At 52.8% G+C, this 21,079-nt stretch overlaps 7 protein-coding genes across 7 annotated transcripts; 2 read left to right on the top strand and 5 right to left on the bottom strand.

Annotated features, from left to right (window-relative positions):
* Positions 1-164: 164 nt before the first annotated feature.
* Positions 165-1,315, top strand: LRP88_04759 (uncharacterized protein; the record flags this gene model as incomplete). Its single annotated transcript, XM_083241326.1, has 3 exons — positions 165-366; positions 414-1,214; positions 1,275-1,315. 3 exons carry the CDS (start codon positions 165-167, stop codon positions 1,313-1,315), a joined length of 1,044 nt encoding a protein of 347 aa, XP_083102474.1.
* Positions 1,316-3,269: 1,954 nt separating this feature from the next.
* On the bottom strand, positions 3,270-4,043 carry LRP88_04758 (mating type 1-2-1 protein; the record flags this gene model as incomplete). The annotated part of the gene is made up of 3 exons (XM_083241325.1): positions 3,270-3,499; positions 3,563-3,822; positions 3,874-4,043. The coding sequence occupies 3 exons, from the start codon at positions 4,041-4,043 to the stop codon at positions 3,270-3,272; spliced, it is 660 nt and encodes a 219-aa protein (XP_083102473.1).
* A 4,788-nt stretch (positions 4,044-8,831) lies between these two features.
* Positions 8,832-9,179, bottom strand: LRP88_04757 (uncharacterized protein; the record flags this gene model as incomplete). Its single annotated transcript, XM_083241324.1, has 1 exon — positions 8,832-9,179. The coding sequence occupies one exon, from the start codon at positions 9,177-9,179 to the stop codon at positions 8,832-8,834; it is 348 nt and encodes a 115-aa protein (XP_083102472.1).
* Positions 9,180-12,181: 3,002 nt separating this feature from the next.
* Positions 12,182-15,643, bottom strand: LRP88_04756 (ANTH domain-containing protein; the record flags this gene model as incomplete). The annotated part of the gene is made up of 5 exons (XM_083241323.1): positions 12,182-12,268; positions 12,408-14,821; positions 14,869-15,356; positions 15,416-15,556; positions 15,612-15,643. 5 exons carry the CDS (start codon positions 15,641-15,643, stop codon positions 12,182-12,184), a joined length of 3,162 nt encoding a protein of 1,053 aa, XP_083102471.1.
* A 1,590-nt stretch (positions 15,644-17,233) lies between these two features.
* Positions 17,234-17,938, bottom strand: LRP88_04755 (60S ribosomal protein eL21; the record flags this gene model as incomplete). The annotated part of the gene is made up of 4 exons (XM_083241322.1): positions 17,234-17,564; positions 17,668-17,715; positions 17,773-17,840; positions 17,903-17,938. The coding sequence occupies 4 exons, from the start codon at positions 17,936-17,938 to the stop codon at positions 17,234-17,236; spliced, it is 483 nt and encodes a 160-aa protein (XP_083102470.1).
* Positions 17,939-18,328: 390 nt separating this feature from the next.
* Positions 18,329-19,045, top strand: LRP88_04754 (40S ribosomal protein uS4; the record flags this gene model as incomplete). Its single annotated transcript, XM_083241321.1, has 3 exons — positions 18,329-18,393; positions 18,474-18,572; positions 18,634-19,045. The coding sequence occupies 3 exons, from the start codon at positions 18,329-18,331 to the stop codon at positions 19,043-19,045; spliced, it is 576 nt and encodes a 191-aa protein (XP_083102469.1).
* A 318-nt stretch (positions 19,046-19,363) lies between these two features.
* LRP88_04753 (mRNA splicing protein SLU7) lies at positions 19,364-20,746 on the bottom strand (the record flags this gene model as incomplete). Its single annotated transcript, XM_083241320.1, has 1 exon — positions 19,364-20,746. The coding sequence occupies one exon, from the start codon at positions 20,744-20,746 to the stop codon at positions 19,364-19,366; it is 1,383 nt and encodes a 460-aa protein (XP_083102468.1).
* Positions 20,747-21,079: the final 333 nt, after the last annotated feature.

Here is a 21,079-nt window from a genome sequence, read left to right as displayed (position 1 = left end):
AAGAACAATCCTACCGGCACCCCTCTACACACCCTGGCTCCTCACTCCCTCACCTCACTGCTTTAAAAAAAGCAGCATCCTCCCTCCTACCATCCGGCAGCAATCATCACTTCGCTCCATCCACATCGGCAACTCTCAGCTTTCGAAGCATTTACCTCGTCAACATGGATCGAAACACGCTCGCGCAGAGCCTCGTCGGGGTTCCCGTTCAAGACCTGCTGGCTGTCCTCCCTAACAACACCCTCCGTCATGTTGCAACCCAGCTCCACCCAAACGGCCCTCCCGCTCATGAAGTCGCCTCGGGCAGCCAGGATGCCTCTGTTGGCCGCGCCAAGCGCCCTCTGAATGCTTTTATGGCTTTCCGCAGTAAGGACGCTTCACATTTGCGATGAATGTTTGCTAACTGTCAGAAGCCTACTATCTGAAGATGTTCCCCGATGTTCAGCAGAAGACTGTTTCTGGCTTTTTGACCACACTCTGGAACAAAGAGGCTCAACGCAACAAGTGGGCCCTCATTGCCAAGGTCTATTCCTTCGTCCGCGACCATCTGGGAAAGGGCAAGGTCAACCTGGCTGCCTTCCTCGCTCTTTGCTGCCCTATCATGCGCATGATTGATCCCACCGACTACCTTGATACTCTGGGCTGGGTTGTTCAAGAGAATCCTGAGGGCGCGATGACCATCACCCAGGTCCAGGACGACGAGCATTCTGTTGAGTCTACCAGTGCCCCCGATGCCTACCCCACCTCTGAGATCGAGCTCCTTGCCTCCCTCATCGAGTCTGGATATCTCCCTGAGCATGGACCTGGCCTCATTCAACTCATGAGCCAGAACAACAACGGTATCATGACCCTGAGTGTCGACAAGGTTGACAAGAAGAAGGAGTTCATCGACGCACTCGTCAAGGACCCATACCAGGCGACGGAGCAGATTCTTGGTGCCGTCTACGACCATACCTACTTTCAGCGCATGTCGATCTACTCCTGGGAGACTCTCGACCTTGGGGATTTCACTCACATCCCCATTACTATCCCATACCCACCCACCAATGAACCCTACCCTTTCCATGACGATAACCGCCCTGGCGTTCCGACTTCGATGCCCTTCGACGCTCACCTTACCCCCGCCCAACGCGCCTACGAGAAGCGACTCAACGAGGTCGCCGGCGCCTGGGACATGGATGATTCTTACGTCGCTGGGTACATTGTCGAGATTAGTAAGTCACTCAGTCTCCATATACTCAATCGTTTCTTGATTCTGACAGCCTTCTTCACAGACCCCAACGGTGCAGTCTACGGCGTCTCCGGTGAGCTCTAGTGAGCAAAGCAGTCACATGTTGCGATGGGATTCATGTAAATCATGGGTGATGGAGCAAGGGTGGTACTTCCAAGATTGGTTGGGACTCGGTCACTTTGATTCTAAATCAGCAATGAAGTAGATATGCAATGTAATCACGTCACAAATCTACATGGAAATTGCAATCAAAGCAGTTGCGTCCACGCATATTATGATACAAGACATGTGAAGGCAAGAATTACAGACTACCTAGTGACTGGTCAACTACAGCTTGTGATCGTCAATGAGCGAGCGGACCGAGTTCAGTGCCTAAGAGCATTTGCCAAGTAAATTGTTGCTCCAAATGAGCCAAAAAAAAAAAATGGTTAGATATTGCCGAGATCCAACCTGGAAGTCTAGGCAAAAAACAAGTGAGGAACAAGTGAGGCCAAAATGAACATGGTGTTGTGATTGATAGAGCCACCCCTAAGTGAATCACTGCCCACTGCCCGGTAACAAACGTGGCCTAGGCAACAGGAAAAGTGAGGCAGAAGTGAGGTGGAAGTGAGAGGAAGGTGAAAAAAAAAATGAGGTTCTTATATGCCGGTGCCAGCCAGCTGTCAGGAACTGTGCAAGTGCAATGCAGAAGCCATGAGCGTTGAGCCCAGTTTGCCATGAGGCTTATGTCAGAAGTCACCAAAGCGAGTGGAGTCGTGGGCCCTGAAAGCCTCCGAACGCCATATGCCTCGAACCCTCCGACCAGGTGCCTGGCGGCCCACTTTAAGACGGGCTACCTGCCTTCCGGCAAAGTCTCTGTGCACGAGCAGTCAGGACGACCCTAACCCAACCATGGCCCGAATCCTAACCCCATCCTAACCATAGCGTTATCAAGATGTCGAAGAAGCCCTTTGAAATCTAAGGCAATGCCTGGGTAGTACTTGGCCAGGTACATCAAGCTTGGCTTGTACAAACTGACAAAAGCTTAATCTCCAAGACGTAGGGCCTGCATAGATGCCTACGGAATTAACTTCTCTTGTTGAAATTGACGCTGGGAATACTGTAGCAGGTAGCTACTTCCTGGGGGCTTCCACCACTCAACCACGTTTAGCATGATGCAAGGGTCCGTGAAACCCCAGAGGTCCCCACACGATCGATCAGCCCTACTGTGTGACGGAGCAAGCGTATGGCTTGGCCTTGGCTGACATGATGTCAGAGGTGGCACTAATACGGAAATAGCGCCGTCGTGGGAGGCAAGGTCAGCCACAAAGCAACAGCGTAAGTCGAGCCCCCCATGCAAGAGATGATGAACAGAAAGATGAAGCCAGATGGGGGTGTTCGCGGCGTTCCTAGCCATTCTGACTAGGAGCTGGCTGATCTCGACCATGTGTCTTCCGACTCCCTCGACCAAGGATGGACTATATTATTCGCCGCCAGCAAGGAGTGCCATGACGTTTGTGCAGTTAGTCTTCTCAAACTGGCCATTGTACCAGTCCCGACACAGCCTGGCAAGCTTTAACTTGGAGTTTTACAGTACTGTACCGGCCACGCATAGAGACATCACTACCAACCTCCGAGGGCTTGCAGGTGGGCTCACGCCGCACCCGGCGGGGGACTGAGCCTGGCGGACAGGCAGAGCGTTGGGGAATTGAATGTTGATCCTTAGCGCCCAAGGTTGCACTAGTGGTAGAAATTCGAAGAAGCAATCAACGCTCTGCTAGCGCCATGCGAGGCACAATTGGTCACGGTTGATATTGATATGCATGTCGTCTTGGTGGTGATGAGAGATGTTACGATACTTGAGAAATAAGGCTTGGAACATCGAATGAGAATGCTGCTCACCGCGGGTATCATCAAATCAAATTGCACAAACTCTATATCCCTTTTCGATGTGAACCGTAACTCCTTGCAAACGCTGCGGATGGTCAGCCGCTGTTCTCACTTGCATAGGATCTCAACTTACCAACACAAGTTGTTGTCTCCGTCGAGCTCAGGTGTTCTACTGAGTCTGGTTGACCTGGGCTGCAGCCTGGTTGGCCTGGACAGCCCGACCAAGTGCAGTGGCAGCGGAAGGGTTGGTGCGGCGACGCTTCTCAGAGGGTCGACGAGGTCGGTACTGGTAGTCGGGGTGCTTCTCGTAGTGAAGACGCTTCACCTCATCGGCGCGGACCTTGTACTCAGCCCGAGTAGCACGGCTCTCCAGATTCCAGCAACGGCCCAGGATCTGAGCTAAAAAAAAAAAAAAAAAACCATGTTAACAGATGTTCAGGACAGGGTTGGGGAAAGGCTCACAGATCTCGTTGTTGGTGATGCCAGGGTGCATAGACTTGACAAGGAGGTGACGCTCCTTGCGATACAGAATGTAGGCGTTGGGGGGTCGGGGAACCTTGACTGGGGCACCCTCAGGGCGAACCATCCAGAGGGCCTCGCCAGCTCCAGTGGGGTTGACAAGCATCCCTTGACCAGCAGTCAGGGCACGAGGAGAACCGAGATAGACATGGTCGGAACCGTTGCCATCACGGGCAAACAGGACGGGCTCATGAATCTCAGACCTACCTGAGTTAGCCATGATTAAAAGAAAAACAGAGGGTTGGTGATCTTACATGAGCATGCAGGCGAGGAAAGCCTTGGCGCCATCATCGAGGGCGCGGTAATGTTCTCCCTGGATGGTCAGAATATTGCCCTTATCGGCGGAGAGCTCAGCCTTGAGCATCTCCCAGAGAGTAGTGAGCTCTCCCATGTCTACCTGAGTAGCGACCTGGACGGGAATCATTGGGGCGGTCTCAACCACGTTGTTGGCGCTTATGATGATAATGGTGATATTGAGCGGATGATGTGAGAGGAGTTTTGTGGATTCCGAGGTTGTTTCAGGGCAAAGGTTGAGAACCAAATCTTGGTGATGTGAGAGAGAAAAAAATTCGTCTCGGCCGCTTCAGAGTTGGATTTTGTAGGCAGCAACTGAGTGCGATTTTGGCATAAAAGAGATTCTACCTATTGATGCACTGAAGTGGGGCAGGGGTTTGTTTACCAGTCAGTACGTACCTTTCTCAGATTCCCCTCAGATCCATCTCAGATTTCATTGTTCGCACATGGCCCGTGCGTCGAACGCTCTAGCGCGAACTGTGGGTCCATCTCCTCGCTCAGGTCTAGCACTGTGCGAATTTCTCCTGTGGAATCTGAAATGCGGGACTCAAAAAAAGGCTTCCCAAGTCATCCGCGCAATGTCCATGTACGTGGGTAGTAGGCAGTCCTCAAGAAAAGAGACATTTATCCCACACACTCTTTAACTAACACAGCGAGAAAGCTCGGCATGTCCCATGCACCATTCCACAAGCCCTTTATGACTTGATCGCTCGAATTATCATTCATAAAGGTCCAGGGTCTAAGACCGGGGTTACTTCTCCAAGCCCACATCCCCATATCATTCCGGGGCAGAGTTTTAGTTCATATGTATACATGGATTCATTGTCTTGCTCATGAGCCTGATCTTTAGCCATAGCTCAGATTCCTGTCGCTTCCAAGTCTCAAATGCCAGAGCACTCATAACACGTTCCCCATATCCTGATGTTAAAATGCCCCTTCCATGGGGCACAACGCTTCTGAGCCATATGGGACTTCAAAGCATACGAGAATTTACCGCTCTTTCAGAGAAGTATGGTGGTCTTTAAATTTTCTCCGTGGTTGATATGAGAGATCTTCACCTAATTTAAACCAGATCTTAATTGTATAGGGGTAAGAACGTGAAGATTTGGTTCTCGACAAAGATTTTCAGGTGCCAGGTAAAGAGCGAGCGCAAGAACTCAAAAACACAATTTTGTCTACAGTACCTGCGTATCCTACCATGAAGCCTTCCCATCGGGTTAAAGTCTCAGCCTAAATTGCCCTCCCCCGTTAGACATGCGCCAGTCATAAGCCATTTCCCAATGTCACCATCAAGCCACAACCTGAGCAGGTCTGAGCCAGTCAGTACTGTTCGGTAGTTTGGCGGAGCACTCAAGAGCCCAATCCGCAAGCATGGGTCCATTCATGGTTGCATGACCAAATGCAGTGGGGTGCCAAGGCGGACAGGTAGCGTCTGGGTGATATCGCTGGCACTCTTCCAGGGCGTCACATGGAATGCTGTTGGTACTTCCTCTAATAATTGCTTTCCCACCACCACCTCCAACTTATTTCTTTATATTCTCCACCCCCAAGAATAACTTACACCAACTTTTCATACCTTCCCTCTCGAGCCAGGTGCAACCCATTATCTGGAATTACGAAGACTCTTCTTTTCAATCGCTCAACCGTCGCCATGAATCCCAAACCCACTCTTCCCAGAGCTGTTCACCGGGCTTCCTCAGGTCGAACACCTAAATTCCCACCTCGCGCCACAAACGCAGATATCAAGGCGCTGTTGACTGGTCCAGCTCTTCGTCATCTTGAACCTCAACCTGGCGGGAAGTGGACCTTGGAGTCACGAGCGCATGAAACCATTCTTGTCAAGTACTCGACAAGAGACGGTATCGAGATTTTGCGTACCACCATACATCTCGCTGCTAATCCAGAAACCGCTGCTGATCTCTGCTGGGAACATGTTTATGGATATACTCCAGGTAAGTGACCAGTTCATTTCTTATCAGCACTTACTCATACGTTGAAGGGCAAATGATCGTGCCAAGCGTCCCACATATTTCTCCTGAAGCCCAAGCTCTCACTTCTCTTGAGGCGAGGTGCATGGATCTAGAGCCGCTAGATCTACCCCATGTTTATGGTCAACCGCATGTTGGTAGCAATATCCATGGCACCATGCCACCGACTGGCGAGCTCCAATCTCAGGGCTACACCTCAGCTGAAGCGCCCATAATGCACCCGATGCCACAGTCGCTCCCACCTCAACACACTCAGGTGGTGAACGGTATCGAGGAGCATCACCGACAGCTGCAGTATGCTCTAGATATACCTGCGAGCTGGACTGTCTTCGATGCTTCCATGGCCCAGCCATTCCAAGCATCTCCGAACAGCAATAACTTTATGCATCAGGTTGAGTCAGGTGGTTGTGGGTTTTGGAATTGGGCACCACCTAACGAAATGCATGCCGAAAATGAGTGGCAGTCATCTCTTCCACATCCCTGATAAGGCTGGATGTTTCATGGATTCTTTCCCTCTCCCAAGACTCCACCAGCAAAGCAAGTTATAGCATGACCCATGATTGTTTGTGTTTATTTGATTTTACATTAGCAATGAGTTAGATATGGAATTTAGTCTTCCGCCGAAGCTAAGGAGCGATGTTCAACAAAGTGATCCTGTAGAGAGCCATGTTGATGTGTTAGGCAATGTCACAACGAAGCCAGGACTAAAAACCAAAGAGCTTCGAAGCAACGGTGATTGCGAGGGAAGGTGCAGGGCGCTAATCTGTCCTAGTAGATATGCACTGTTTACACACTGTATGTCGTTGATCAGACCTCCTCTGCACTTGGCAATCAAGAGGCTATTCTGTGTTTGATTAGAGCAGTTCCATGCGGAAGACCGACCCCCTCAGTAAATCACTGCCCGGTAACAAACGTGGCCTAGGCAACAGGAAAAGTGAGGCAGAAGTGAGGTGGAAGTGAGGTGGAAGTGAGGGGAAGGTAGGAAAAAAGTGACATCCTTGCGTATCGGTGCACCTAGCTCCCAGAAACTGTGCACATCCAATGCAGAAGCCTTGAACGTTGAGCCCAGTTTGCCACGAGGTTCATGTCAAACGTCACCAAGGCCAGTGGAGTCGTTAGCCCTGAAACCCCCCGAGCGCCATGTGCCTGGCAGCCCACTTTAAGCCAGGGCCAAGGTCCGGCAGGCCATGGCATCAAACTCTTTTTCACAGCTCTCACCCATGTTTGTCAAAATGCAAGGGTCCGTATTCCCCACACCGATCAGCCCTAGTGCGACAGCGAGGTGCCACAAGCGTGGGCTGGCTGGGAGGGACAAGGGTTCCATAGGTGGCACTAAGGCGGATATAGTTTGGTGCCGCCAGGGCCCGCAGAGCGAGGAACCACGGACCAGGCAAGGTCAGAGAAAGAGTGAAGGTTAAGCCACACGCAAGAGACCACGAACGGCGTGATGGAGCTGGATGGTGTGCATTCGCGGCGTCCTTAGCCATGATGACACGGAGCTGGCCGACCTTGATCCCTGGCGAGCCGTTTCAACCACGCGCCTCTTGGCCCCCTTGATCTAGTTAGAACAAGCTCTGCCGCCTGCCAAGACTACAATGACGTTTATGCCTGGCCAGGCTCACTCGAAATAGCCATTGCATCAGTCCTGACGCGGCCTGGCTGGCATCGTCTTGCACCTTTGCCTGGTATGCACGCAAACATGGCCGTCACCATCCTCCGAAGGCTTGCAGATAGGCTTGCGCCGCACCTAGCAACGGACCATACCTAGTGGTCAGGTAGAGCAGGTGAGGGGCGGGCAATGCAGATCACCAAATCGCAGCATGCCAGTCGGCGCCACCACCACATGGAAGCCATCGACGAACCATGCGATGCTCTTGTGCCAACTGCGCTGCCATGCATACGACGCAAACAGCATCATCCCCGGTTGGCGACTCATTGCAATTATAACAGAACACTCAAATCGGACACTGCCCTGTGGGACTGTGCATCCCGTCCGCTATCTCGGCCACTTGCAAGGGTCCACAGTGTCTCGTTCGGATGAGGGACTTACCCTGGCAGTTTCTCTCGACTTGCAGAAATCCAGCCATCTTAGTTGCCAGAGGCATTCTTCTGGGGTTAGCCATGATCGACGACGCGGAGGATCCATCCACCCATGTCCCGTAATACCAGGCGCCCGCTCCCCCGCACCAAGCTTCCAATGCAGCGTACTGTATCGTATCGCACCAGTTTTGGCGCGCTAATCACCTCTGAGCTTGGTCAAGTGCTCGAAGACGCGGGGGGGGGGGTGGACTTCTGAGCGACCCAACGGAAATAACACAGCCGTAATCACCTCTGAGCAGCCGTCCGTTTATTCGCGATTCTCCTAGCCTTGTTCTCCACCAGGTCGAGCCAATACGGCATGCAACTCATGCTCTGTGTCCTTGCCTGCGCAGGACTACCAGAGCGTACTCATCCCCACCTTTAGAGCACCATCCAAGACTTTGTAAAACTAATATAGGAATAAGTTAATCTCTCATCATAATTTTGGTGAGCATGTAAAGAGACTCATCATCATTGGTCTAGATCCCTGCTCAGTACCCAATGGTAGTCCCCGCGCAAGTCAGGAGATAATGCCCAGGAAGCCAGACAGAGGTTTCTGCCCGTGGTGTATTAGACAGGTGTTCCCTGTCGACCGCTGTGGCGTCCAGCAGTCGCAACTTCTGGCAACGTAGCTCTTTGGCTCTGATCTCTCGGCCAAGACCTGGAATGCAACCAAAGCCTGCGAGACGGCCCTCCAAACATGATAGAGCACTCAAATGATCAACTATCTGCGTCGTTCGGGGTACCCGGTCGTGCCGGTCAAAGGTCGGGCCTGGATATGGCCAATGCACAGTCTCTTTGCCTTGTGCCATGAGGGGCCGATCCCGACCGGAGCTGGTGAAGAGATTGGATCAGCTCTCGACATCGATGAGCGATGTCTCGTTTGGAAGCAAGTTTGCTTCCAAGTCTTGTTGAAGGCGGTGTTCGCGGGACGCAGCGAAGACGGAACCCAAAAGAAGTGTCGTCACAAAAAAGATGGCAACAGACGTCGAGAGAAGGTCTTCTGCCTCATCATCTGCGAGGCCACGGAGAAACTGAAGAAGGAGCAGAAAAGACGCCACGTAGGCTGAGACCACGCAGAGAAAAAAGAGCACGAGGGCAGCCGTGGCACGCCAGCTCGTCTCTTCAGACTCGAGGACTGGCTCGGGGATGGCGGATCTAGCCGCCTCAGTCTTGTCTTTCTCCTCAAAGCGAATCATTTCGATGAGGGCGGTAGTGCCAGGGTCGTAATGGTGGGTTGTTGGTGAGAGTCGTAGTGTTCAAAAGTGATACTGTGATGCCAAGTTGTAGCGGCTCTCGTTCCAGTGGTGAGCTTTACGTCTTGTATTGATCCAAGAGACCGCGGCTGATGAATTGGTGAGAGTAAGAAAGCAATAAAACAAGGTAAAAGGCCCTCCTCTTATAGCTTCTGCGACACAAAGACATTTTGAGTTTCTTCTTGTTGGGGTGACTCACGATGCACACTGAAGTCATCACGAAGTTGAACTTTGAGGCAGTGTGCGCCGAAGTGAACTCACATCTTTTACTAAAAGTTACACATAAATAGGTAATCCCAAGGCTTAACCATGGGTAAAGTGGTCAAAGAAAGGACGAAAGCAAAGCAAAGGATTCCAATCAGTGTCTTGATAACACTGTCTACGAGTCACACCAGTAGGTATAAGCCCTTCCTGAGGAAAGGAACCGGTAAGTTGTGGCCAGGTCGCTGATCATGAGCAGGAAGGGTGCTCTTGGTGGGCCACCGTGCCATGGTATCTGCTGTGTTAGTAGCTACCGCTGTCCGAGATAGATGAAGAATGGGTGATTGAAGGTTGATGATGTCTCGAATGAATGAGAACATGAAACCGCGGTGCTGGAGATGTTTTGAGAGAGTTATAGAATGAGAAAACGAACGAACGAACGAACGAACAGAGGGAATGTGGTCGTGGCCAGACGGTCGGGCAGGAACCCCTCGACCGACTTGTCCATGCATTTTCAAGTTCTAAGCCTTTTCTTGGACTGCATTATTGTCTACCTATGGAGTAAAGAAAACCACATTTAGGTGGTTCTTAGGTTATGCCATGAAGAATATCCTGGTACTCCGCCTACAAATGTAGAGTTCCCCAACAAAAGCATCTTCTCTCTGCCTACGTGTCCTAACCACGGATCAAGGTTTCCCACTGCTAATAAGAGTTCAGTCCCCTCACCTCTCCCAACCAGTCCATCGGTCAAACTACTCGAGTTCAGCAATACCCTCAGCTCGCCATCCCCACCCGTCGCCTATCAGCCCAAGCATCGCTACATCACACTTTGCAATACAACCTCAACACTAGGGCCCCACAGCAATTCGATCCCCTCCACCATTACTACCATTACGGCTGTCACCAACATGGCCGACGTGGGGGACAACGATGAGACCAAGCGACCTGGCCACCCTTTGTGGCGGTACTTCATCCTACTCGTCAGAGTTTGCCTTGTTCCAGTCAGATTCCTTCTTGCTCCATACACCATCGTGCTCGAAGCGAAAAGAAACGATGTTGGACACGGGTTATCACGTATCCCTGTACGGCTGGGTGACCATAGGCTACGCAGGAATCGCCAACTTCTATTCCGAAGCGTATCTAAATCCCACGCATGATGAGCAACAAAGATTGTACTATTGGTGGTCGTTTGTCAGATGGGTTATTTTGGGTTCTGTCCTCTACGTTGTAACGATTTTGCTGGCGCTCTGTGATATGGCAAAATGACCAGACAAGGATATATACCTTAGACATTTGGGCCTTCAATCTGGTGCGGCTTTGCTGTGAGGTTGCCCCGAACATCCAAGGGAATCCTCCCCCTCCGAGACGATGGGTACAGCATCTCAACCAAACCCTACCACTGATTCCCTCACCTTACCACATGGCAATCGGTCTTCTAAGCGCTAAGGAGGTCTTGGATTTGGTCAACCCATGGGACTTTAGGAGGGAAAGGCTGGACGAGGCTTGCACGATGCTTGGACCATCGCATGGAAATGATACATCATGTCACCAAACTGTGCCTTGTTCCTTGGCGCCTTGACTAGTGATTAATTTGAAGAATCAACCAACGCTCTGCTAGTTCCATGCGAGGCACAACCGGTCACGGTTGACATTGATATGCATGCCGTCTTGGTGGTGGTGAGAGATGTTACGATACTTCAGAAACAAGGCTTGGAACATCGAATGAGAATGCTGCTCATCATGTCACCAAACTGCGTGTTGGTCCTTAGCGCCTTAGCTGGTGATCAATTTGAAGAAATCAACGCTCTGCTAGCGCCATGCGAGGCGCAACTTGTCACAACTGACAAAGACATGCCGGTGATGGCGATGGCGGTGGTGATGGTGGTGATGGGAGATGCACGATGGCTTCACCGGCCTCGGCATTTGATGATCGCCATGTCATCTAAACCCCACGCTTGATCCTCTTTCTCGAGCTAGATCTAATGGAGTCAGGTCACAAGAAGATCAGACATGCATGGTGGCTTGGGGGGGAAGCAGCTGCGGGAGAGAGGGGAAATCATGGCGCAAGCTTGGCAATGCTACCCTGGATTTCAGCCGCAGAAGGCTTTTGATATCACCAACACCACCAAAAGCAAACAAGCAAACAAGCAAACAAACTGGAAGGTTTGAAGCAGGCTGTGAGAGAAAATCAAGAAACCGTGCATCCATCCCGTGCGTGTGTCTGCCTTTCCCAAGTCCGTACCGATACGAAGAGTACGACTCAGGCTCCGAGATCTGGATCCAACACCAACATCGCCAAGACACAACAAGATGTCGTGAGCCCGATTTCAGTCACAACGCGGGAAAAAGGCCCAAAAGGTGATTATGGCTGCTCCTTTCGCTTGGCGACTCCCCGTTTCTATCCACTAGTACAAGATAAAAAAAGATGATGGAGAAAAAAAAATAAGGTTGCCGTCCCATCCAATACACACTGAAGATTCTCCCATCGCCCTCGTCAGTTCGGCCTGATCGATACTATCCCGTACAGCACTGTACGGTACTGTACGGGGCCGCTGTCTTGATTCCATCTCTTGATGCCGCTCGGGGACCAAGACATTAGCTTAATGCGCCTCTCGGGGACCAACAAGCTTATGACGCCTCGCAAGCCATCAAATCTCCTGTCTCCTCTCGTCTCTGATCCCCGTCCAATGAGGGCCAGACGTTGGACCTTGGGGAATGCGCACACCCCGGGCAAATCAGCCTCCTTACTCTTCTTGGTATGAGATCTTCCGCATCTCTCCAAGGCGATGCCGGGCGGCCGCCAGGGCGTTCTCCAACTGGAGAATCTCGACCTGTTTGTGGCTGTCAGTTGTCGATCTTGAAGCTAGCCCGGACATAGTAACCGTTGTGGCCGTCAAACCCCGGAGATGAGAGGGTACACAAAGGTAGGATGGGGGGTAAGGGAAAGAAACGTAGGGGGTATGCACTAACCTGTTGCTCCATCTCCCGCACCTTGAACTCGTGGGCCCCGAGTGTGGAGTAGTCCACCTGGTCCTCCTCTTGGCTGCGTTCCTTGATCATGCTCTGGACTTGTCGGACAAGCGAGCGGCATGCAGCTCCGACGGCCTTGCTGGCCTGCTCCAGCTTCTCTTGGCTCTTGGACATGAAGCCAGCCTTGACTCGGCTGGCGGCCACAAGCTGCGCTGTCGAGGCAGCGACGTCGTTGGAGGCCACGATGAGTTGCTCGGGACTGTTGCGGTTGGAGATAACGCCGTCCGCGGTCTCAATGAGCGTGTTCGTAGACGATGCCACGGCCTTGGCCGCAGAGATGAGACCCTCTGTCCATCGGTTGTTCTTCTTGTAGAAGGCTGTTCGTGAGGATGAACCCCGGCCAGCCTGCACAATCTCCTGCTGTGTCACTGTAGCCGCCTGGATAAGCTGGGTGATGGCATTGGTGATAGCTGAAGCTGCGTCCAGAATCGAGTCGTGCACCTTGAGCTCATACGTAGAGTAACCATCGCGAGGCTTGTTCTTGAGCTTGAGCAGTCGTGCTGCTGCGGCAGCGATGGCATCCGCCGCCTTGCTCAGCTCCTGGTCAACGAGGTCTCCCAAGTCTCCCTTCTTGTTGGCGAGCTTGCCAAAGCCCGGCGCGAACGTCTCAACAAGCTTGTTGAGCTTCTGCAGGTTCATCTGCACGTCGTTGTTGCTGTTGATGACCACGTCGGTCTTCTGGAGAGGGTCCATGCCCTCAAGTCGGAAGCTCTGCAATCCACGGAGGAACTGGACGGTGGACAGCGCCGATTGGCGAGTTCCGTTCATCAGAGAGTCGGTCTTCTTATCATCGGTTGCCAGTCGGCTGAGACCCTTGGTGTTGCTGCACACATCGGCAATGGCGCCAGAGAAGACGTTGACGGCCTTGATCAGCTCCGCGTGAGTAGCGTTGGGACCATCTGCGATGAAGTTGTTGAAAGAAGTAGCAAACTCCATGGCACTGGCAGAAGCCTTTTCGATCTGCGACAGGACGTATGTGGGAGATGCGTTCTGGTTACCGGCCTGCATGCTAGAGTCCAGTTCGTAGAGAGCATCGTCGACACGCGCAACACCTGCCTGCAGAACAGAGTCGATGATGTCGTTGATCTTGTCGAGGTTCGCCAGGATCAGAGCATCAATCTGACCGTCGAGGGCGTGATCTGTCTCGCCCTGGTTCTGCTTGAGCTCGTTGAGCTCGATGAGTGTCTGATCCATGCCGGCTTTGTAGACCTCGAGCTCCTCCTCCTTGTCACGGAGAAGCTGCTCAAGATCGGAGCTTCCATCTCGGAGGTTCAACTGTGCATCCTCCAGGGCGCGCGACTTGTTGCGCAGTGCCTCCTCCAGATCCGCCATCTCGCGGTTGTACTTGGCGAGCATCGTCGAGAGCTCGTTGCCCTTGCTGCGCTCCAGGTTGTCGGCCCGGTCCTGGGCCATGCGAAGCTCACGCCTGAGCTTCTCGACCTCGTCCTTGTTGCTTCCGTTCAGTCGGTCCTTGTCGTGAAGAGCGCGATCACGTTCACGGATCATGTCGGCCAGCTCGAGATTCTTGGTCTTGATCTCACGCTCGAGCTTCTCTCGTCGGTCGATGGCCTCCTGCGCACTGGCAGCCTTGAGCTGAACAGCCTTGAACTTCTGAAGGAGATCAAGATGCTCGTGTCGTAGCTGGGAGTAAAGCTTCGCGAGCGCCTCGTACTTGGTCCTCCATGTGTTGACCTGCTCCTGAAGAGCTCGGATCTGGTCGTCCTTGCTCGACATCTGCTGGCCCAGACTGTTCTGGATTTGCGACAACTCGCTCTCCAGAGCCTTGACACGCTGATCGTACTGCTGCAGCATCAGTTGGTCACGCTCGTACTGCGCGCGCGCATTGAGGTTCTCCCGCTCCAGCTCGGCAAGACGACCCTGAGTCTGCCACTGTGCCTGCTGAGCCAGGAGAGCCTCCTGTTCCCGTTGTTGCTGCTCCATCAGCAGGCGCTGTTGCTCCTCAAACTCCCGCTGCGCATTGAGTTGTTGCTGCTGCTGCGCCAAAAGGGCCTGCTGCTGACGTTCCTCAAGCACACGCTGCTGCTCCTCATACTCCCGGTTCTGACGGTCCAACTCGCTCTTCCAGAATTCGGACATCTCATCAGGACCTTCATCCTTGGGCGCCGGTGGAGGGGTCGGCTGTCGCTCGATCTCCTGCTTTGGTCGTGCGGGGAGCGCAGGAGCATCGTCGTCTTCGCCAAGGAGGTTCGGGGGATCTTGAGGTAGCTTGGGGATGGTGATGAGGCTGGTAAGATATCGAAGGTTGGAGCACTCGTAGTAGAACTTGACCAATCGGTAGTGCTGGGCATTGTATCGTTCACGGAGAGGTTCAAGCGCTTCGTCGTCGCCGGTGGCTATCAAGGTCAGTCTAACACAGGGATAGGGTAGGTGAATCACTGACTGGAGTGCATGGCTCGGAGCATGCTGGTGATGAACTTGTAGATACCGTAACTCTCCTGAACGAAAGGTACCAGGGCGGCGATTCGGCACTCATTGTTCCCCACGTTGCGGAAGTGAGAGAAAATCAGCTTCTGGAACTGCTCGATCTGGTCCTGCAGCACCATGAGGTCGCTGATGGTCTCGTAGCCCTCGTTGGGGTCATTGATGGCCTTCAAGCTCAGGTACTCCTCGTACTCAAAGGTGCCGTTGAACTCGGGGTGTTGGTGGTGGAAGGAGAGCTTGGCGAGGAGGTAGTAGACATATTCGCGGATCAGGGGACCGTAACCACGCATGCCTTCACCTCCTCCGCCCATTCCGCGGTTCAAGCTCTCGATCCAACCCCTGTTGGCCATTGCCTCCTTCAGAGCGCTGGGGTGGCCCTCCTGCAGGACCTTATGGATAGTGATGAGGGCCTTGAATGTCTGAACTTCGTCGGCGAGGATCGGTTGGCTATTGAACGGGTCGAGTCAACAAGAGAGGTCATGATGGAGGGGGGATGTGAGACATACACCTTGATGCCGGACCAGAAGGCGGCCGAGGACCGGTGATCCCATGTGTAGACGATACATGCTCGTACGTGCTTGCGCTTTGGAGAAATCTCTTCGGCATTGGTGGCTTTCTTGATGTTGATGGCCAGTTCCTGGTCGGTTCTGTACAATCATGAGTTAGCTGTGCGCTTCTCCGGCGCGGCTGTGATTCACGAACTTGGTATGCTCCATGCCGCGCACGGTAGCCATGACTGCTGAGTGGCGGATAGCTCCGCGATGCGATTATTCGATAGATCGAGTAGGTAAGGGAGGATGCGCGCGGATGCGAGAAATGATCTGTTGAGCTCCGACAGCTGCCAACAGACCCCTGGAAATCACGAGACAAATAACTCCCGTCGAGGCCCGACGCCGTGCAAGCTAAAGAGACTGGAAAGAGAACAATGTGTACTGGTATCACGACAAGAGGAGAGAGCAAGGCAGCAGCTCGGAGCGCGCTGAATCGAGGAGGAGTTTGTGTCGTCGTCGTCAGCCTTGACAAATCTCGGGCGACTTTGAGCGTGGCTGTTCTTGGGTGCGATAGCTCTCAGTGGCTGGGCTGCGAGAGGAGCGTCATACGGGGGTACGTATTCTTGCATTTGATGTGGGGCAGGAGATGAGAAGCCGCGAGTGAAGAATAAACGAGACACCAGTGCAAGTATTGTCTTGCATTTCAAAGAAGAGGCGTGATGCAGAAGATTGGATAATTAAATAATAAAAAGTCAGGGAACATAGGATTGTTAAATGTTTCTATACAGCATCTTATAAACGCATCGCGAATCATCATGACTCTTCGAGGAGCATGCTTTAAAATCGGTATCTCTGTCCAGTTGTTGTCTTATTTTTTCACTGATCCGAGGGCCGCAAGGCTCCGAGTTGGGTTCGGTGGTCGGACAGAAATTATCCGACTTAGACCAGACTCATGCGAGCACTCATGAAAGGGAATGGTCGAACAGGTTTTTGCAATTGGAACCGTGTTACCATTGAAGAAAAGGTAAAAGTAGTGGTCACACGAATACTATCCCTCGGCCATTTTCACATTTTGGTTTTGTGAGATGCACACACTCGCTGCCAGTCTCACGGACATGCGTTCATAGGACATACAAGGAAAATGGCGAGAAGAGACCGCACAAGTTACTTATTACCCTACAGGCCTTCCTCCTTTGGATTGCTCTTAACTCAAACGAGAAGAGAAGACCGAGATGGATTTGCAGGGGATAGATGGCATTGTTGCTCTCTTCCTTGGGCCTCATTTACCTAGATACAGTGCACTGAGAGAATATCTGAACATGCCGACGAGAGTAGGTTCATGCGGTGGGAAACAATGGCTTGTGTCCAGTGAGTGATGCGTCATCAAAGGGGCCTGAGACCGCTTAGTTGAGGCGGGAGCGTGGACTTGCAATCCATCGCGAATCGCGGTGGTGATGGTTGGCTACTGGAAAGAAGATGGGAGCCATTCGAAAGAGTCCAAGACGATCGACCCAGCAACATGGAGTTCCAAATGCAATTCAAGAATTGGCAGCAGCAGCACTGCACACACCAGTCACACAAGCCAACTTGTTCGAAGCCGGGTTCTTCATTGATGCGTCAAGTCAATGACCAACCCACGACATGGGTCAGACACGCTTCACCAGAGGTATCTTCAAATACAGACTTTGGCATGCTTTCAAACGATGTCATTTTTAGTCTCATTCCCTATCGACATCAAAATGCAAGCCCTTGCCATGCAGAGTTCTTTCCCATCCGGACGCAATACCCCAAGCAAAAAGAAGCAAGCACCACCCAACCCCAGCAGAATCCTTTTTAGATCGTAGTCTCGTAGGGGAGAGGAGTGAGGGTCTCGGGAGGGTTGTCGGTGAGGGAGACTGTTTGGGCATCCCGGGGGCCGGCGGGCTGGCGCTTGACGGAGACGGCGACACCGTCGGCCTTGGCCTGCTTCTTGGCCTCGGCGTTGGCCTTCACCCGCTTGAGGAAGTCCTCACGGGATCGCGAGGGCTGGACGTGCTCGATTCGGATGTTGATTCGCTTCTCGAGGTATCGGTGCTTGACCTTCTTGTAGATAATGATGCCAACAGCGGACTTGGTGACGTTGTAGATGACACCAGTCTTGCCGTGGTACACCTTGTAGGGCAAACTGCATTCGGTTGTCAGCCCTCCTGCTCCATCGCACAAGTTTTCCCAAGCGCTCAATCTCGCAATTCGCGTGTTTGTCGCAAGGTGGTGAGGGCGTTGCTTACCCCTTCTGGACGGCACCGTTCGCCTTGATGTCGACGATATCACCAACACTGCCCAATCGATCAGTTTCTGTCGCTGCTGCTCGTGCGATTCGGGCTCGCACTCACCGGTACTGTCGGAGATAGGTGTTCAGGGCGATCATGCCCTTCTTGCGGAAGTCCCGGCTGAAGGCATACTGCAAAATCGTCAGTTTCAATATTCGACGTCGTTTAAATTCGAAATCGTGAGCAAACATACGCGGGTGCCCGCTCTCTTTCCGTAGGAGTGACCCATCTCGAATCGTTATCTGCCGAACGCGGGAGGGTTGGGGTTAGTAGTCGTGGGTTGGCGAAAGAGATGGTGAAGACCTTCGCTTGGTGTTGTGGATTTCACGAAGGCAGCCGGGCTTGTGGGAGCGGGACCTGAGATTATCCGAATTTTTTTTCCACACCGGTAGGGCAAGGGCGGCTCACATTTTACACCGCACACAACCCCACCCTTGTTAGGGTTCTCGAATTTGCACACGTGACCTGCAACTCGAGCCAAATTTCCCTCCACACAAGTAGCGATTTTTTGACCTTGTGTGTGCAAAAGTTCAACTCCAGCCAAACACCCAGGAGCCAGTCAAGTGAGTGCCACCGACGGCAACATCACCACGAGCATCAATTAACAAAGTCTTTCAGGATGCCTCCCCGCGCCCATTCGAAGACCTCCCGTGTCCCTCGCAGACCCTTCGAGTCTGCTCGACTGTCAGTATCACCGGCCACTGAACATGAGCTTGTCTCTGTTTAAGTCGATTGTGAAAGTAAACTGACGCGAATAATAACAGTGACTCTGAGTTGAAGCTCGTCGGCGAGTATGGCCTGCGCAACAAGCGTGAGGTCTGGCGAGTCGGTTTGACTCTGTCCAAGATCCGTCGTGCTGCCCGGTATGCTCGAACCGACTTGGCGCCTTGTGCGCATCGAAGACACTCTCTAACCAGTTCACAGTCAGCTTCTTACCCTCGACGAGAAGGACCCCAAGCGTCTGTTCGAAGGCAATGCCCTCATTCGCCGTCTCGTCCGCGTCGGTGTCCTTGACGAGTCCCGCATGAAGCTGGATTACGTCCTGGCCCTCAAGATCGAGGATTTCTTGGAGCGCCGCCTCCAGACCTGCGTCTGGAAGCTTGGTCTGGCCAAGTCCATCCACCACGCCCGTGTCCTGATCCGCCAGCGCCACATCCGAGTCGGCAAGCAGATCGTCAACGTTCCCTCGTTCATCGTCCGTCTCGACTCCCAGAAGCACATTGACTTCGCTCTCACCTCGCCCTTCGGTGGTGGCCGCCCCGGCCGTGTCCGCAGAAAGAAGGCCAAGTCCGCCGAGGGCGGTGAGGGTGATGAGGAGGAGGAGGATGACGAGTAAATGCACCAAATCATGCAAAAACGGTTCTCCCTCATGTCTAGGGCTCTGGGTGATGGGATACCACTCACGGGAAGGGGATTCTCTTCATAGCTTGCGGCGTTGGCCAGAGGATAAAAATGGAATGATTTCACCGGATGACGACAAACAAAAACTTCCGGTGTCTCTCCTCACCTGTGTAAATGAATCTCATGGATCATGCCCTATTCCACGACAATTCTTCATGCTTCGCCTGTCTGATGTGATCAAGTCCCATGTGCTACCCGTAGAGTCCAAGTGTCTGCTTGCTCAAATGTGTATTAATGCTATGTGATGCTAACGCTATGTCAAAAGTTCATCCTTGCCCAGGAGCTTTGCCATTGGATCAGCCGCAACTGTCCGCTTCCGCCTGTACTCGTCCATTTCCTCCTCTGTTACTCCGTTCATCATCTCTTCTCTTGTCCGTTTCTTCGGCTTCGACTCTTCGGTCTCCTTGTCCCCATCCTCGTTGGTAGGCTCCTCTTCCTCCTCTTTATCCTCAATCAGGTTGGCACCAGTGCGTTGCCGCTCAGCAGCCTCCCAAGCCTCCTTGCCCTCCTCTCCTGTGCAGTAGCTGTTCTTAATGAAAGAGTGACAGCAGGCGTAACCCCACTTGAAGTTGGACCACCAGCTTCCCCAGGTCGAGGTGTGGTTGTTGATGAAGACGTCCTCGGCATACTTGGACTTGGCCTTCTTCTTCGGCGCACCCTTGATCAGACCAGCTTCGTCGTACTCGACAAATCTCTCGGACTCGGTAACCGCCATGCTGCGTAGAGCAGCTGGCATTGCCTTTTGCTCCCCTCCGTACTTGTCCAGCAAAGCCTTCTCTCGGTCTGCGCGCTTCGCCTCTGCCTCCTCCTGCTCCTTCTTTCGGTAGAACTCTCCTGCCGTTGGGTTCGCCTGCAAATGTTGACTGGTGTCGCCAGACGTCTCTTGTGCCTCCCACGCGTATCGTTGCGCCTTCTCGAAAGCGCCAGCATCGCCTGATGATCGCATGAATCCCTCCTCCGCAAACATTTCAGCCGCCTTATCGGCTGTCGCACCACTATCGACCAATGCTCGCGTCTTGGGATCATATTTGGCGGATTCCAGATCGAGGTTCAGCAGGTATTTGGCTGTGTCTTCTCGTATTCGCAGTTGTCGGGTCGCTGTACTCTGGTGCTTGCTCATGTCGTTCTCCTCGGCGTACTTATCGCCATCGTCGTTTTCTTCCTCGCCATCAACGCCTGTTGTAGCCTTCTTCCGTAGCTCCTCCATCTGGTTGTAGTCTTCCACCACGTTGCGATATTCCTTCGCATCGTAGCCGTTCCAGCGATCGCGCTTGGCGTCCCAGCCCATCTTGACATCCTGAATAAGCTCATCGGCCTGGATATCTTTTCCTGTCCACTTTGCGCCCTTCGCCCGAGGTCGGCTCAAGCAGTCCTTCTTCTTGTGTGTCATCGCGCCGCAGTTTTCACACGCGCCTTTGCGATACTTGGTGGCGGCTGGGCCAGCCTTCCTGCCGCGATCGTACCATGTCGACTTCTCATTCTTCTCTTCGCGACGCTGATGCTTGAGGTAGTCATTGTCGTCTCCTTCTTCGCCGGCGTAGAACGGTCGTTTACTGATGAAAGATGGGATGTAGATGTTTTCCTCCTTCGAAGCGGCGCCGGCGCCAGTTGGCTGGTTTGACTGCGGCTGCGGCATTGTGTGGGTTGATGAAGGCCAGGCGAATGCTCTTCAGCAATTTCAAAAGAGAATACAAAAAGGACGGATCACGAGAGACCCAGATACACAGAGGCTTGTCCAGGCGGCAAAGCTTGGTCGCGATGGAACTTGAAAGCATCAGTGTTAGATAAGCGGCTTATCGCGCTCACGTGACCTCGCGACACTTGAAGACATGGGTCCTGAGGCGCGTTGGTTACACAAAGACCGACCGTGTCAGCCTAGACGAATTGCCCCATGACAGAGCCATCTTGTCTGTGATAAGTTGTTTTGGCGTCTTTTGATTATGCTTTTCTAAGCCCTGATGGATTTGAA

The sequence above is a fragment of the Fusarium phalaenopsidis genome (assembly GCF_050370095.1).
Source record: "Fusarium phalaenopsidis strain FUZ10S chromosome Unknown contig_32292, whole genome shotgun sequence".
In the NCBI taxonomy this organism is placed as follows: domain Eukaryota; kingdom Fungi; phylum Ascomycota; class Sordariomycetes; order Hypocreales; family Nectriaceae; genus Fusarium; species Fusarium phalaenopsidis.
Note: the sequence above shows the minus strand (reverse complement) of the source record. Positions and strands in the feature narration are given on the sequence as shown.